The sequence below is a fragment of the Pinus tabuliformis genome, chromosome Q (assembly GCF_031772625.1).
Source record: "Pinus tabuliformis cultivar Carrire ecotype Pingquan chromosome Q, CPIR1, whole genome shotgun sequence".
Lineage (NCBI taxonomy): Eukaryota > Viridiplantae > Streptophyta > Pinopsida > Pinales > Pinaceae > Pinus > Pinus tabuliformis.
The window spans coordinates 464,832,102-464,849,776 of NC_142296.1; the positions used below are offsets into that span (position 1 = coordinate 464,832,102).

Below are 17,675 nucleotides of genomic sequence, written 5' to 3' on the forward strand. Positions count from 1 at the left end.
TTGCAATGATTTTTCAGAGCATGACATTTGTTAATTTAACATACCTATCATCATAAATAAATGTGTTGGCTCAAAGCATTTTGAAAATTTAAACAAAAAAGTGTGTTATTGACAAAATTATTTGTAGATCTTACTAGCATGAATGTGTTTTTATTCATCCATATGTTTGTACCTTCAACTACATCCATTGACATAATTTTATGGGAACAATTTTCATATCTTCACACTTTCAAATTTTCCATGGCTTAAATTAAATAGAATAATTGTTTTTCATGTAGCAAGAGAGTAATAGGTTTATTATTAATATCAATAGTATTTTCACTTTAAGGAAACAATATTAGTGATATGATAACCATTTTTATCTGAAGTGATGGACATAGAGGAAATACTAGTTTTTATTAGTACCGTCGCAACAACAGTTCTTTAAAAGTCATAGACATAGAGAGAAATAATTGCTCAAAAATGAAGTCATGAATCCCATACTTTGCATCTACCCTTACAATGATATTCTTGAGAAAAAATTATATATATTCCCCAAAGTAGCCCACCGTGCCGCCTCAAAAACCACCTACAACACTGGATAAAAGGCAAAATTTTCAAACTTCTCAAAATCTCAAATGAGTCTATCGATGTTAATTGTATATACAGGAAGTTAAGCACTTAGTCTTTATTCTCCCCTCCATCCATTCCCTGCCAAGGAAACAAGGGAGGTTGAGGAATTAAAACAGAAAGTTAAAATATAAAAAACGTAATAAACTGATGCATACCTCTCGCAAAATTTCCTCGTGCATAACCTCAAGCATAATTCTTATCTCAGAAAAACTTGGTCGCAAGGTAGGATCTGCCTCCCAGCATCTCCTCAATAAATTTTCTACAGTGGGGTGTGTATTTTCAGGAATAGGAGGCCGTAAACCCTAATCACACACCAAAATATGAGAGCTATTGATAATAACACCTACAGATGTTCATATAATATTAAAAAATTATAATCTCAACAGAAAACATAACCTGCTTAGCATATATCAATGCGTTAGAGACTAGATTAAGTACTGTTCATTCAACTTTTCAAGGTAAAATATTCAAAGGCAATTGTTCACCTCAAATGTATCCCCCTAATTAGTATTTTCTTTTACAATTTTTGCCTTCACATTTGTTTCTTTACAACATTGCATTTATAGTACGATTGCTTAAGGGAGTCGTAGGTAGTATTCCTAAGGAATGTTGACTGTTGTTTCAAAAGTCATCTCATGTGGTTGTTTTTAACATCTTACTGCATGTCTCCAAATTCGAAGGCTCAAGACAAATCGTGTAAGTAGTACTGATCTATTCTCCCATTATTTAGTTTGGAGGATATACGTTGTTGAGTCCAAATATGGTTCATTTGATTTTGCAATCTAATTCTCATGCCCATTCTATCGCATCATGCTTGTGATGCTACCGAGGTAGGTGACACTTCCTCTAAGGATGGCAATATCTCAATGAGTAACAACCATCAAATCCACTCTTACATGTACATCGTGATCCTTTATATATATGATCTTGATTGTAATTAATATATAAAGCATCATGATTAAGCAAATTATTGATTATAAAACTTGATTACAATAATTGTATCATTGATGATAAATGCCTAATGGATAATCAAAATAGCAATATTTTTCATGCAAGTCATAAGATTCCTTCAAGAACTATTTGCCCAAGCACCAACCTCTTTTAGTGGCCACTTTGATAGATTAAAAAAAAAATGTTAATTGACCCACATTCACAGCTTGCCTTAATTCTAGAACTATTGAACCACTTAGTTACTAGTAAATATAGAAAAATTATAGTATGTGATATCCTTCCCTTCACTATGCCTAAAGGTTCAATTCAAGGATGCTTTGAGCTAGAAGGTAAGAAATAATCGTACTCCCTTATGAAGGTCGTATTGATTTTCTAAGTGCAATAGAAGCTAGCACAGTGTTTCTGAAAAACTGATAATTATTTTTGACGTAGATTTTTTTTAACTTTTAGTCCAATATATCATTCAACAAATTATACTTCAAAAATTCAACCATAAAGAACAATAGAACAATAGAGATCACAATACACAAAGAGAGATAAGATTTACCTTGGAAAAACCCACCAAGGGGAAAAACCCAACAACCTTTTCAATAGAGCAATTCTTCTGATCAACAAGAGACACACCTAGACCTATGGTCAAACCTGGTCTTCCTCTCCAAGTCAAGCCACCCAATTTGATCTAGAAATTCGTTCTCCCCGATCTGACCTAGAAATTTCGACCTCCTTGCAATTGCCAATTGCCCAAAAATTTGGCCCCAGCAGTTGCCCATAATTTTGGCCCCCCTGCGACAGAATACCCATAAAAAATGAGAACCTAGAGAGAGAGATGATGTCCACACGTGCGAGTTGATGAGAGAGAGAAAGAGAGCCAATTCGTCTTCTTCTTTGTCTTATTCGTCCTTCTTGTCCTTCGCTTATTTGCCCAAAAACTAACTTGTGCGAGAGATGCGAATTTCCCAAGTGGAGGTCGAATTGTCTTTATATAGAGATATGTCTTAGCCGAATGGATGAGTCTTCTGCCAGGGCTGACTTGACTTCTTTTGGAGCAAAAAATTACAATTCAAAAATTCAAATTTTCTTCTTTAAAAAGTCGCAATGGGACTTTGACTCTAGACAAATTTTTCTTTTGACTCTAGCATTTAAAATATGCTTTACAATAATAAATACAAGTACATCAAGTGACCAAATATACATTATGAAGACCAACCATAGTTACAAATTCAACACTCCCTCTTAACTAGGGAGGTATTCATAATCATTGTCATAGGTGTTCTCAAGTTGACAAATTTCTCTAAGAAAAGGTTATCTCAAATCATCATCAAGATTAGCATCATCATCTACCATCAACATCCGCTAGTAGCCATATCTAGGGTAGTACCAAACCCATGACTCGTCTTTCTAAGAGGACCAATTTTGACTGTTGAAGTGCTCAATTTGGACAAGGGAAAGTGTATTTTTGAATTGAATCCCACATGTGCACAAAAGGATAGGTTGATCCAAAAGAGAAATTGGACACCCATGGATGGCTATAAATACAAGTAAAGTGACCCTCATTTGGACATCATCATCATCATGATCATTCTTCTTTCTTTGGGTTTGGCTTGCATAGGTCTAAGGCTGGGTCACGGAGATTGGTTTGTACATGTTCGAGATTGCAGGGTCCGAAGCTCACACGTGTTTAGGGTTTTGGTTTCTAGCCGTAGGCGTGCTTCAGGCAAATTTCAGTTGCAACCGTAGGCACGCAGGCTCATGTGTGCGGATGTAGCACTTCAATTGCACGCTCATCACTCTCTGCGTGCGATTGGAAGCTAGGGTTTGAATTTTGAAGGTGACCATAGATTTCGTTAGTTGACAGTAGAGTTTGACAATTCACTGTAGGCTTCTAAGTCAGGGTTGTGATTATGAGTAATGTTGGGTTCATCTATTGGATATGGTTTAGTTAATTCTTGCTAGATAAACTTGTGGATAAAGGAATGGATCATTGTACTCTCTTTTGTTGAATCATTCAATGACAATCTAATAAGAAGAAGAATTTGAAAGGGTTTTCCCTGTTGTGGGTTTCTCCGTGGTCTTCGACCAATCTTGGTGTCTCTGTGTGAAAAATTTTCTTCTATTGTTCCTTTATGTTCCATTGCATTGATGATGATATTGTTAATTCTATATAATTCCATATGTTGTTGAATAATGTGGTAAATCTAGTGTTTTAAAAACCGGCCGTCTGAACTAGTAGCCAGTCAAACTGGCCGGTTAGCTAGCCCATCGGGTCAAATCGGCAGAAAAACCGGTTTGACCCTCCATTTCGCCAAAAAAGTGGACAAACCAGTCCTAACCGGCCGGTTTGTGGTCAAACTAGCTGGTTCCGTCCCAAACTGACTGGTTTATTGCCAGGGTAACTATAAACCCCACAGAACGCATTTTTGTGAATTTTGAAGCTTTTTTTAGGGAAATTTGGGGTTGCTTTCCTCCAAAAATAGTCCCTCGAAGAAAAACGTGCCTACCCTCTCATTTTCCTAGCACATCTCAACCTTAACAATGTTGGCAATCAATAGTAATGTTAAATTCTTAAAGTAAAAGTGACATTTCCTTAACATTACCATGAAATGACTCAGGATGTTTGAGAGTGGTTTCGACCTCATTGGATTTCATATGGAGAAACTAGAATTTTAGATTGCACTCAAAATTCAGCAAACTTATTGGTTTTCAGGATTTCATGGTTTGAGGGTTTGCAATGTTTCCATTTGATTCTATCATGCACGAGGGTATGAGATTGGCATTTGATCAAGAACATGAAGCCCTTTAAGAACCTTGATAGTGGTGGCATTGATTGTTGAACTTTGTTGATGTTGGTGGTATTGATTGTTGAACTCCTCTACCATGGCCTTAACAAGAATGCACCCTTCACTCAAAGGAAAACAACTGGTTAGGCATGCTAATATTTTTCTACCACATTATAAGTTTGAGGAGATGAACCCTTCACTCAAACCAAAATCATTGGTTAGGCATGTGAAACCTTTTCAATTTCTATCATGTTATAAGGTTGAGCAATCCAAGTTTGAAGACTTTGAGCTAGATGATGTTTATGTATCTCTTGTTGATGATGTTTATGTATTTCTAGTAGCGTTGAATAAATGATGAGATCCATGAGTGACCATGTTGATCAGTGATTTGTAGTTTTGATGTCTATTTTTTCTACTAGTACTAAAGTTGTAGAGGAGTTTTAGGAGTCCTCAAACTCGGAGACATATTATTTATGTAGCCATGCTGATGATCTCTTGTCTAGTAGTGGTGATGAGTTTGATCATGATGAGGAGTGATCATGATGTTGATCACTGATATGTAGACTTGTAGTAGTTCAGTGACCCCATAGCTTAGAGCATTGTTTTTAGACTCTAGAGGCCATTTAGAGCCTCAATGATTATGTATTTTGTTGCGGATATGTATTGCACTCGATACCATTTTGATATATTCACCTTTACATGGTATATAGATGAGAAAGCCTTGCATATTTTGTTCCTGTTGGCATGGAATCATGGTTTTAAATCTTAAAAATAGTTTTTTCATTAAAAATTAACCATTTAATGTATTTTTTTAAGCCGGTTCGTTTAGACCTGACCAATCCCGGTTCAAAACCCGGTTCATTAGGTGGACCGGTTCGGTCACTGATTCCTATTTTTAAAACATTGGGTAAATCTAAATAATGTTATGAGTTGTGAGGTGAATTCAATATGTAAATGATGAAATGCAATTATATAAAACCAAGAACAATATAGCCCTAAGAAAGTTTAACACATGCAAGAAAGAAAAAGAAAACAACTTGCTGATAATGAGGAGAGGATGATGGTCTTGCAGATGGATTTCTACAAGGAGAGGATTGAGAAGGAGCTGACAAAATCCCTACAATCCTTAGATCAAAAGATAAGTACTTTATATCTTTCTTCCTTGATTATTGCTTTATTACTTTATTATTAAGTTAGCCTCTTGTCTTTGTTTCTCTTGTTGGGTTATAATTGTTTCTTCCATGACCTCCTAGTGAGGGTCACAAGTACATTATGAACGCTGCCAAGGCCCTGATAGTAGATGAAAGCATTGGAAGAATGAAGCAAAGTATGTCGCAAGAGGATTCTTCTAGGATCACGCATAAACTCAGCTAGAGTGATTTGTGTTCAAGAGCAAAAAATTGTACTGGTGACCAGAAGAGCTCCTCATTTAGAAGGAGCAAGCATGCCAGCGAGTTTGAAGAATGCCATGATGGAAGAAATTATGCCGAAGGGAAGTCAGTGGTGACTTCCAAGTGGATCTACAAGATGAAGTATGTAATAGATAGCAACAAAAGGAAATACAAAGCAAGACTTGTGAGGATTCTCCCAGAAAAAGAGGAAGAGGACCATAAGGAGATTTGCTCCAGTTGTTAGGCACACTTATGTTAGAATTAGTATTTCTATTACTTTTGTTATGGATTGGAGATTACATCAGATGGATGTAAAGACCGTTCTCCTTAAGGAAGTGATTGTGGAAGAAGTGTACATAGAGCTACCTCAGGGCTTTAAGGTACATGCGAAGGAATCTCATGCCTGCAAACTTAAGAAACCTTTGTATAGACCTCGAACATGGTATTCTCAGAATTGAGTCTTGGTTGATCTTGTTATTATATGACTTGTTTCTAACAGAAGGACTCATGTGACAGAGGGAGTAGCAGTGGCAGGAGGATTTGCTTCCATGATAGAGGGAAATTCAAGCCCTGCTTTAGTGTTAGAGGGAGTTGACCTCTAAGTTCGAGATAAATAATCTAGATTTGATGCATTACTTCCTTGGTCAAGGGAAGTATACTATTGAGATCCTTCAGAGATTTGGGATAATGGACTATCATGAGATTGAGTTTGAGATTGTCAGACTAGATGCTTAGAGACAAGAAGTCTCTAAGAGCAATATACCTTCTATGAGTGGACCATGCCTGACAACAGATATGCTTCAGTGACTAGAAAGCAACAGTGGAAGAGGAAGCAACCAAGATTTCCACAACAAGATTTGTTTTAGTGTCAAAGGGAGCACCTAATCAAGGTGATTGGAAAGTAGTTGTGGCACAACATGTGTTGAGGTATCAACATGGTATAGTTGGATATGGATTGAGATATGTCTCAAATGGTGAAGCACATGGATTCACAAATTCCAATTGGGAAGGAAGTACTGAAGACAAGAAGAGCACATCAGGATGTTGTTTCAGTTTAGGATATACTATGATATCCTGCATGAGTAGGAAGTAAACATTTGTCCCACTCAACACTGTTGAAACACAGTATATTACAACTTGTTTGGAAAGTTGTGAAGCAATGTGGCCTTGGAAGCTACTCGTAGGATTGTTTGATTAGGTGCAAAAGACGATTGTAATGACAGGTCAAAGCACATCAAGATCATGGTACCACCACATCTAGGACATGGTACAAAAGGAAGCAGTAAGGCTCTAATGCATTCCTATAGACGAGCAGGCTGTTGATGTTCTAACAAATCCTTTGACCTAGGATGAAGTTTGTATACTTTAGGGACAAGCTTAGAGTGATTGAGAATGCTTCCCTTGGTTAAAGGGAGTGTTGATGTTGTAGCATCAAGGATAGACATTCTCCCTAGGTCAAAGGTACTGACCAGGTTGCCATGTAATGTGGTTAGGGAGAATGGTCCCGAGATCATCAAGGTCCTAAGTGCTCCATATTGTCAAGAGGTGCTTGGCTAGTGGTTGGAGTGAGTGCCAAAATGGTCTAGAGAGCATCAAGGCCTAGAGTGCTCCCCCAGATTGCCAAGAGGTACTTGGATAGTGGGTAGAGTGAGTGCCTTTAGCATTAGGCAAGTATATTACCATTCAACTGGAATGCAAGAATGGTAATTGCCTAACCATAGGTCACAAGTGTTGACTAGGTTCTAGGTGACAACTTGGATAATTGGAGATCTAGAACAAGTCTTATTAACCCCATAAGGCCTTTGGCCAATGAGCGACTAGTTCCATTTGCAAAGGGGAAGTGTTTAGTGGGTGACTAGATTCCTTTACAGATGCTAATGCAAGATACTTTCCACGTGGTTCTAGAATAGAACATGAAGTGGATGGATACATCAACATAGCTAGCTCATTCAACCTTTTCTTGGGATAAAGAAAATTTTCCAACAAGAGAACATCAGAAGAAGTCAAGGCGAATACCACCCTAGCTAAGAGGGAGTGTTGAATTTTGGTAACTGTGGTTGGTATTCTTCAATTACATTAGCCCACAAATTTAAAAGATGCAAAAATTCAAATTTGTGTTCAAGTCGGATCCAAAATAAAAGAGGGAAGATTTGAATTTTGAATTTGCCTCCAAATGTTAAGTTGGCTCAGCTTAAGGACACACCTTTTGGGGCACCTCAAACCACTGTATATTGTCATTCAACCTCATCACTTAGAGCAATTCGGATCACCTAAGATCTTCTGATTTCTATTCACACATGCGAAGGAGAAAGAGAATCAAGAAGATCAAAATTTGACTTGTGTTGATCAAGCCTCTTTATGATCTATTTGACCGAGTTCTAGGCAATGTTGACCAAGGATTTTTGGGCAATTTGACTGTAGTTGACTAGAGTTTCTGAGGTAGTTGCAGGACGCTGAAATTCATCCATGTTGACCAGAGTTGACAAAATTTCAGAAGAAGCGTAGGAGGCCGAAAATGTGGTTTGTTTGACTAGGTTTACCGTTTGACTCATTGGATTTTGTCGTCATCTTGACTTTATTTGACTAGGAAAAATAGTTTGTATCTCTTGTTGAATTGGACAATTTCTCTAAGAAAGGGTTGTTAGGTTTTTCCCTAGTTAGGGTTTTCCCAGGGTAAAACTTTGTGTCTCTTGTGATTGGCTATCTCTTCATGATCCTATTGTCATTATTGTTTTACAGTTGTGATTTTCTATGTATAATTGCTTAATGATGAATGTGTCACAAGAAGGATTAATTAAGAAATCAATGCAAGTAATTAGCAGACTAGAAGATCCTAAAAATCAACAACAAACATGCTCAACAAATGGCAGAAGGAGAAATTGCAAGATGTCGAAAGGAAGAATCACATCATTAATGAGAAAGATGAAGAAATTACTTGCTTGAAGATGAAGTAAAAAGAAGTAGGTGAAACTTCATGTAGTGAACGCATAAGATCCAAGCCCCAACAAAGCAAGATTGAAGAGAAGCTTGGTAGCAAGAGCCCTCAAAAGCCAAATTGAAGTGAAAAACTGAAAAGGATTGAAAATGTTGCTGCTCCAAGAAGTTATGCTAAGGTTATCAAGGACAAGGAACAACAAAGGACTGAGCCTCCTCCAAGGAAGAATATCTTCAGAAGATCGTCAAGACAACACATCTCATCCAGGTACCTTAGTATGTTTAACGATTATTGTTTTCATGTACTAACTTTGGACATAAGGCTAGGGATTGCAAAGCTTATGACAGGGATGATTATCAAGATCATTATCAAAACCATAGAAGTAAGTTTGCAGGACCACAAGACATATATCCAAATGGCTTCATCAACATAAAGCATATGACAGTTGCTTCGTCTTTCAAGGATAATAAAGAATGCTTCAAATGCCATAACTATGGACACAACTCCTGATTTCAAATACATGATGAAATCTTTGATGAAGGAAAATACTAATATCAGATACAAGAAGGTTTGGAGAAGAAAACAAAAGCAAGAAGAACAAATGAATGAAAAAAATCTAGAGGTCATGCTCATAGGATTTGTAAAGTTGCAAGACCATGATGATTCTACAGGTTCAAAGGAAGATGATTCTACTTGTCCTATGAATGTTGAAGAGGGGGAGTATAAGTAGCTGTGGTTGCATATTTGAAGATCTATCTTTCAGCAAGTTGATTTGGAATGGCAGATGGCATATGTGAAGAAGTCGTCATAACAGTGATCAACGTTATGGGTAGATCAGTCAGCTTGTGAAGTCGCAAATTTGGAAAGCAAAGTCGTGGACAAACTTTCAAGAATGAAGAATTGTTGAAGGACTCATTGTCATAGAGGTAAATCTTTTCAATAATGCATATTGATAGGTGGAATTAGTTGCAGCAAGTCGTGAGAGGCATATCATGTTCGGAGGAGAGAAGCAGTCAAAGGGAGAAAGGAATATTGTAGAATGACAAAGGAAGTTACTTCATCAGGGGGAATTACTCTTTTCCATTGATGGGGAGAGATTTTAGTTGAGGAAGATTAGAAGCACGAAAACAGCAGGAGCAATAATCACAGGGGGAGTATGTGTGTTGCCATCAATGGCAAGGGGGGAGATTATTGAATGGTGTTGTCATTGGTGTTGATATTAGTCTTTGAACACTCTTAATATACGTCGTGGATTGCATTAGTTGGAAGCTCCAATAGTCAAGAAATCTTGGAAGGATGAGAAGCTCTTGTGGTGTGGTCACAATACCCCACTTTTGATGAATGAGAAGATCTTGGTATTTGCAAGCAAGATCATTGTAATGTTCCTTTTTCTAGTGTTCCTCATGACATGGTTAGGATGGATTTTCAAGGCTGGGGCAGATAGGTCACAGGAGTAGGTTTACTTCATCAGCGGGCCCAGGGGCTTCAAGAGGTGTTTCATGGGGTTTTGAGAAGTTTTTATGAGGTCTGATGGCATTTGCTTGGTATATTCCATCATCCGCACAATTTTCCTTTCGTTCCATTGCATTCCGACAACTTTCAAAAAATTGAGTTATTAATGGACCTGACTCCATTAATTATGCTTAAGGTGGTATTTCGGGAGGAATCCTTGGCAAAACACCTTGGTATAATAGCTCGTTGGAATCAGAATGAGAATATCTATAGGTGGGATGGCTAGGAGCTATGAAACCGGATTCGTCCAAAATAGGCCATGTGTCTGAATCCCACGAATCCGACACGATTCGATGGGAATTCGAATCCAAAAATGGGACACCACGTGCCCTAATGGGACACCATTGAATCCCAGTCGTGTCCCGTTAGGACACATCGTGTCCTGATTTTGGGATTCGAATCCCAAAATTGAAAAAAGTGAGGGTTTATGAGGGAGGGAGGTTTATGAGGTTTGGGAGGGTTTGGGAGGGTTTATGAGGTTTGTGAGGGTTTATGCAGATATTTGAATTTTGTATGTACTATGCATGCTATAATGTTACTAACTTACTTTGTAAACAATAAAATTAACATCTAGATGAAGATCTATGTTTGAAATCAATGTATTTGTATCATTAATGAGAATTTGTGTAAGAAATATCTAATTTTTAATATATATATTAATAAAATAATATATAACGAATCCTACGTGTCCTGTTCCGGGGGGTCAACGTGTCCGAATCTGACACTCGAATCCCTGTATCCTACGAATCCCGAATCCCCGTGTCAAGTGACTTAGGCTAGGAGTGATTTTCGGTGGCTTGAGGAAGTTTGGTCGCCAATTTACCATTGTCCCACATTAAAAAAGAATATTTTAATTAAGGGAAATGTGCTAAATGATTAAAATAATAATAAAACAAGAGCTTCTAGAGGGGTCCATCAAATCTATAAAAAGAGGAGGAGGAGGCCATTAGAGGACATTTTGGATTTGATATTTCTTCTTGTATGAGAGGTTGGGAACCCAGTTCTCTACTTCCGTGGCAGCCCCAGGACAGAAACCCTCGGGCGATTTAGTGAGATTGGGCAAGTACCTATCTCTCCTTGGTGAAGTCATCCAGAATTCACAAGCTTAGCAGTGGAAATTCAGTTCAGTTTTGGTGGAGGGCCCATGCAGCATTGGAGCAGATCCTTGAGGCCAGTTCTATCTCAGCGATGTCAACTATTTTGTTATTTCATCATGTAAAACCCCAGTTATATATTATAATAAAAGCTGAGATTATTTCCGCTCATTATATGATTGAATTGCATGCATTCTCTTGTTCTATTTTACATGGCAATCTTCTGTAAATCGAATGGTAATCTTATGAAGAAATTTCGGTTCAATTAGTTTTCTGCAAAATCTACAAAATATCCCGAAAGGGATATTACAGTGGTATCAGAGCTGGTTTTCCTGCCAGCCTAAGGAATTATTGCAGAATGTAGATTTGTGGATTGTTTTCAAAAGTGGTGAAAAATAACATATATGTCAGAATAATATTGTATTGCAGGTGATCTGGGGTTTAATTTCAATTTGTCAGCGATCATTTTTTTTTGGCTCGCGTTGCTTCAGCTGTGCATCATTTCTCTAAACACTGAAGTAATTCTATAGGAATTAATGATGCATTATTGGAGAAGTTGAATTTATCTTACACTCGGCCAAATTTGTACTCTCTCCTAAAGGGTTGAGACCATTTCATCTTGTTGACTTGCATTTCCCTCGTGCCGAACACAATTGTAAACGAAATTCCTAGGCCAAGTTATAAGCCGAATCAAGTTCTGGAACAAGAAGCGTAAGGCCAAATATTCAAGCCAATGGGCCCACGTGAATTTTCCGCACAGCCAAGGCCGGGTTTAGAGAGGGTTGATCTAAGAAAAATTAGAAATCGAGCCTATTGTGATCTAATCTAGGCGGGTCATTCCTGAGATCTGTGGCATAGATGGTAAACGGCATAATGGGAAGTGACTGTCATAAATTCGTGGAAGGAGACTACGTATCGCTGGAGATGACTTGTCAAAGTCCGAGACTAAATCAACAAGAAAACCAACTGTGTTGTGCCCATAACTGAGCCGACCAAGCATCGAATTTGTCGTCTACAAGAAGATTGTGATCTAGTTGATGATGTTTTGTGTTGTGGGCCACAGGGAACAAGCCAAACGAGTTGTCGATTGGGGGCCGTCAAATTTCGTTGGCCTGACATTTATTTGCACAGAGCTGATCTCCTCAGACTTTTGGATCGAGCTTCAAGGACGAGTTTAATCAACAAAGCGTGGAGTGTTCGTGAGCTCGTGATCTCTGTCGAAGGTTGGGAGCATGGGTTGTCATTGTCAGCAAACAGTGCTTATATTAACATGATCGAGCCAAGTTGAGCCACATTTCTCAGTCGTTGACTCAACATGAGGTCGTTGAATACACCTGTGTAGTATTATGTGCACGTCAAAGTGGAAATTTGAATTAAAATTGATTGTTCATGGCATGCATGGTGTATGTGGAGGTGTTGACCAAGTGCAACGACTGATCGTTGACAGAGTTTGAGTGCTAAATTGCAGCAATCTGTTGAGAATGAAGAGCTCGAGTATAGGTGACAGAATGATCTCGAGTGATGATCTGAACAGGTTGTGTGCATAAACAGAATGTCACGCTGGTCATTGAATCAAATGCGTTCCACTTGAGTCGTGGCATTAGTATAATGTCAATCTGCCCATTGTCAAACTTGTGGGCTTTGTACATGGTGTGCTCTGGCTGTGCAATTGAGTGTAATAACATCTTCTTTTGGTTCAGTCTTCCATCAATATCAAAGATTGATCCTGGAAACGGAGTGACTCGGGGCTACCTTGAGAATACGATCTATCAATATATTAAATGATCCATCCTTTGTCCACAGAATTTAAAACAGAGGTTTGATTGTTATGCCGGGGAACTTCCAGGGTCTGTGGATTTTCTCAAGCATATAGCAGACCTGGTGCTGAAACAAGTGCGTCAATTCTGGAGCATTAACAGTAAATAGAGATTGGTTTGACAAACAACGCAATGAGTCGAGACGCTGAGCACATGTAGCAGAGACTTCAGAGGTTACTTACAGATCAAAAGGTCGATCATATTCAAGTTCATGCTTTGATTTATTAAGTTGGTATATTTTGCACTCAAGCTTCAGCTTGGTATCATACTGTTGTAGCTTTGCATGGCTGAGTTTAATACTTGGATCTAAGTCTTGATTTTATGTATTTTCTGGCTGTGTGAAAAGCTAAGAGATTTATGCTAGCTGTTTAAGTCAGATAAGTGTCAAGGAGTATATCATTAAGCATACTTATTATTGTTGTAGCAGTTGACAGTGAGGTCTCTTGTTGGTTTTGTAATGGTCATGCATGTTGTTGTCAGTGAGATGAGTTGAGCCTCCTTGGGACTATTGATATCATTGATGAGAGCATGTATGCTATTGTTATCATGGCTGAGTCTGTCTTGATACCAAATGTATGAGCCAGAGTGTTGAACTGTTTGTCAGTTTGTGGTGTCTAGAGTTTGATGAGATGTGTCTATTAATAAGCAGAGAGAGAGGTTGTATTGAGTTAGCTGGTCATATTAGTATGTACTTTTGTTAAGCTCTAAGTCAAAGTCTTGTTTGAGTTAGCTTGATGTACTTGTCATTCTTCAACTAAAACATGGATAAGACCTTCATCAATTCCCTTAATAAATTAACAGCAACAATCAACATAACTTTTTCCAAAGGGATACTTTCTATGCTAAAACAAGAGCAACCACAGAAAGAACATGATTTAGGATACAAAATTTATGCACTTGGAACAGATTTAAGGTGCATGTGGGTTACAACAAGAGCCCTTCTCAAACTAAAAGAACTTGCTTCAGTGCTCTCCAATGTGCATCAGTTAGATGGGAAGAGCTTTGTTTGGGCTTTAAAACCAACCATGCTTGCTCTCACACAACACAAATTTTTGGAGCATCCTTGTGTAGGGGTCAAACTTCCAGTTGCTTCTTGTCTTAGTAGTATCATGATGTTGACCGCACCTATACCTCCTTACAGTGACGGCCTTATGAGAAGAGTCTTCAGACTGATAGTGGTGATGTTATATACCTAGGGGGGATAATATGGGGTACCAAGGGAGGTACCCAAGGTAATAATGTAATAATGGGATGGGCCATAGTAATAAATAAGGTGGTTAACCCATATCATGTAAGGGACCACAAGTAGTTAGTAATAATGTAATGGACCCATGGTATTAGTTGATGGTATGAGGGAACCATGGTAATGACCCATGGTATTGTATGTATAAGGCCTATATAGAGGCTAGAGACTCCACATGGAGAGAATAGTCAAGGATTATTGTATGAACAGGCGTATGGCTTGTGGAGTGCTCTCCTTCCTTAAGGAGTGAATGTATGGTGTTGCCCTACCTTAAGGGTTTTGATCAATAAATAATCATTTCATATTATTTCTGAGTTTATTTGCATTATCTTATATTTTTATATCAAATCTATAATATTTCTGGGTTAGATCTATAACAAGTGGTATCAAAGCTATAACAAGTGGTATCAGAGCTATAACAAGTGGTTTCAGAGCTATAACAAGTGGTATCGGAGCTGTAAGGGTTTGATATTAATAAAGTGAAGCATTTATCTATATTCTATCTTGTTATTCTTGGGTTTATTTCTATATTTCTGGGTTAGATCTATAACAAGTGGTATTAGAGCACTTTCTTGGGCAAAAAAGTGGAGATTTTTTTTTTTATTTTTGCAGGATTTCGTGGGCGACGAGTTTGCAGATCAGATCTGTACATTTTGGTGCAAGATCTGTAAAATCTAATTGCAGATCTGGATTCTTTGTGAAAAAATAGTCGATTTCAAAAAAAAAATCAGTTGAATCGGATTTGGATAACAGTGAGGGCCTTATATTTGGGAAAAGACTAGAGATTCTAGAAGTCATGGCCTTGGTTAGATCTTATGACCTCATGTTTGAGCTGGAGTGTGACGATTTGATCCTACAGATGTTCCAATGCTTCTTCAGCATTAGGAAACATCATCCTGATACAGTCATAACACACATGTAGTCCATCCTATCCTCATGTATGGGAGGCCATGATGCCATTTGCAGGAGGTTGCAGTCTAAGTTGTTGGCTATTTGGAGGGAGGAACAGTTGGTTTCACCTGCTACCTATAAACTAGCCGAAAGGTTAGTTGAGCAGAACATTGGACTGTTCAGGAGACGGTTGACCCAGGAGGAGTTGCGGTGGATTTATGGTGACCAACCATGCAGCAAGAATGAGCTGAGGAGGAAGGGTATTTGCTTCATCTGCAAGGAACCTTGGGGACTTGACCACTCATGCTTAAGAGATGCAGAGGAGATGGTATAGGAAGATATTCCTTTTGTCTTTCAGGATGACGACTCTTCTTTGGATGAGTCCATGGGGTCATACGATGGTGCCTTTGGGGAGCATGAGCAGTCATGTGGATTTGTTGACAGCAGGCCATATCTATATTCCAGTGTTTATGGTGAGCAATCAGTGGGCCCTATGGGAGACATTTAGGATGATGAGTCACTAGTGATGATTCAACAGGAGCAGCATATGGTGGAGCATGAGTCAGCTGAGGATGATGATATGCACAGTATGCATGATGAGGTCATGATGGAGGAGGATGAACAGCCATCGTTGGGGACAACCATTGATGAGGAGCAGGCAAATGTACGAACAACTCGCAGGGTGGTAGTATTTGCAAACACATGTCCTCAGGAGGTGCAAGGGTTTGACGAGATAGCTTTGCATGAGGTTGGTAGACTGGAGGAGCATGGAGTTTCGAGCCAGATGAGGGTGGATCTTTTTTATATGGTGGTGCATCCATCTTTGGGCCGACCCACTGATGAGGTGCAAGTGCTTGCACAGGTAGCTGGCAAAGTTGCAGTACTTTCAAGGAGTAGTCCTCTCCAAGAGTACATGGACAAGGCTTGCAGCACAATTTGGCCACTTGTACCCATTACAAGGAGAGAGGCAGGGTTTTCTCAATGGATATTGTTCACTGACCAGGTGGAGTTGCGTGAGTGGGCCACGATGCAGCATAGGGGACTTATCACATATACAAGTGCGTATGCATCCGATCCTTTCTGCATGATGGATTGGCGAGAGATCATGAGTTGGTATCCTATTGATGGTGTGATATCCTTAGTCAAGAGCGTAGTAGAGCGGAGACCCCCAAACATGTCAGAGACTACATGCTCCAGTTGGTAGTGGGATACAGGTCGAAAACTCTTCAACATTCCACCCCGGCATCAGGAGAGCAGGATCAACGTTGCAGGAAGCGCCCCCCCCCCCGGATCCTAGGCCGGAATCGCGCTCCGTACGGAAGCGTTCCGGAAGCGCCCCAGGAAGCGCGATTCCAAAAACTGCGAAGCGCGATTCGGATTTTTTAAAGCGCTTCCTGGATTTTAGGAAGCGTGGGCCCCGAAGCGCGCTTCGGATGGCGCTTCGGGCCTCCGAAGCGCCACGCTTCGGGCCCGGAAGCGTGCGCTTCACGCAGCGCTTCAGAGCGCTTCCTCCAAAACCGCGCGGGCAAGGGAAAAATACATCATTTTTTTTAATTTTTTTTTAAAGTTAACTTAAGTTAGCATTGAGGGGGTGGGTTAGGGTGAGTTTAGGGTGAGGAATGAAAAGAATAAAGCCCCCATTCATTCCTCATTTTCTCACTTTGAGTTTATGAGAGTTGGAGAAGAGAAGAGAGGAGAGGAGAAGAGAAGAGAGGAAAGGAGAGGAGAAGAGAGGAGAGCTTGGAGGAGTGAAGAAGGAGGAGCTAGGAGAAGGAGGAGGAGCTTGGAGCAAGAGCTTGGAGGACTTCATCTACAAGAGCTAAAGAGGTAAGTTCAAACCCCAAACTCCCTTGTTTTTTTGAAAAAAAATTTGTATTTTTCTCCTCCCTCTCCTACTCTTTCCCATTGTTTCTACTTGCTCCTTTATTTACAGGTTGTCCACCACCTATATCCATATTCCAAGATGGTGTTCTTTTGGCTTCTATGTATCATTCCACTCTTGGTTTTAATGATGGCAAGGGTGAAGAATAGAAGGGAAGAAACAGAAGAGGACATTGGTGATGGTCCTAATAGTAGTGACCCAATGTATGATGAGGAGGAAGGGTTGTCCACGTTCTATTCGTGGTGGAAGGAGGAGAGATTAGTAGATATATTCACAATCTACTACTTTTTGTCATAGATTACTCATTAGACTTGTAGACTTGTGAATTTGAATTTTGAACCTTTTTGGCTTGGCGGTGACCAAGTGACATATTTTGTAAACATTATTATTTGAATTTTGGACATGACAAATGTTGACAGTTGCTCACTTGCTAGATAAATCATAATATGTTCTATGTTTTATGTTTTATAATATGCTTAAATGTTTTATGTTTTATAATATGCTTAAAAATTTGATGTATGTTTGTAATAGCTAGAATATAGATGATTGTTGTACATACTAGTAACTACA

General features: G+C 39.0%; 1 protein-coding gene across 2 annotated transcripts in view; it reads right to left on the reverse strand.

Moving 5' to 3' along the window:
* Positions 1–377: 377 nt before the first annotated feature.
* Positions 378–17,675, reverse strand: part of LOC149220199 (serine/threonine-protein kinase STY46-like) — a 432,848-nt gene continuing 415,550 nt past the window's right edge. Inside the window, exons 15-16 of one of the 2 annotated variants that reach the window (XM_089384695.1) lie at positions 768–914; positions 378–576 (exon numbers count right to left, since the gene is read on the reverse strand). In XM_089384695.1, coding sequence (XP_089240821.1) covers positions 469–576; positions 768–914 — 255 coding nt within the window. In that variant the 3' untranslated portion in view covers positions 378–468. Of the gene's footprint in view, positions 691–767; positions 915–17,675 lie in introns of both variants that reach the window. The other variant, XM_089384696.1, reaches the window with a different exon arrangement.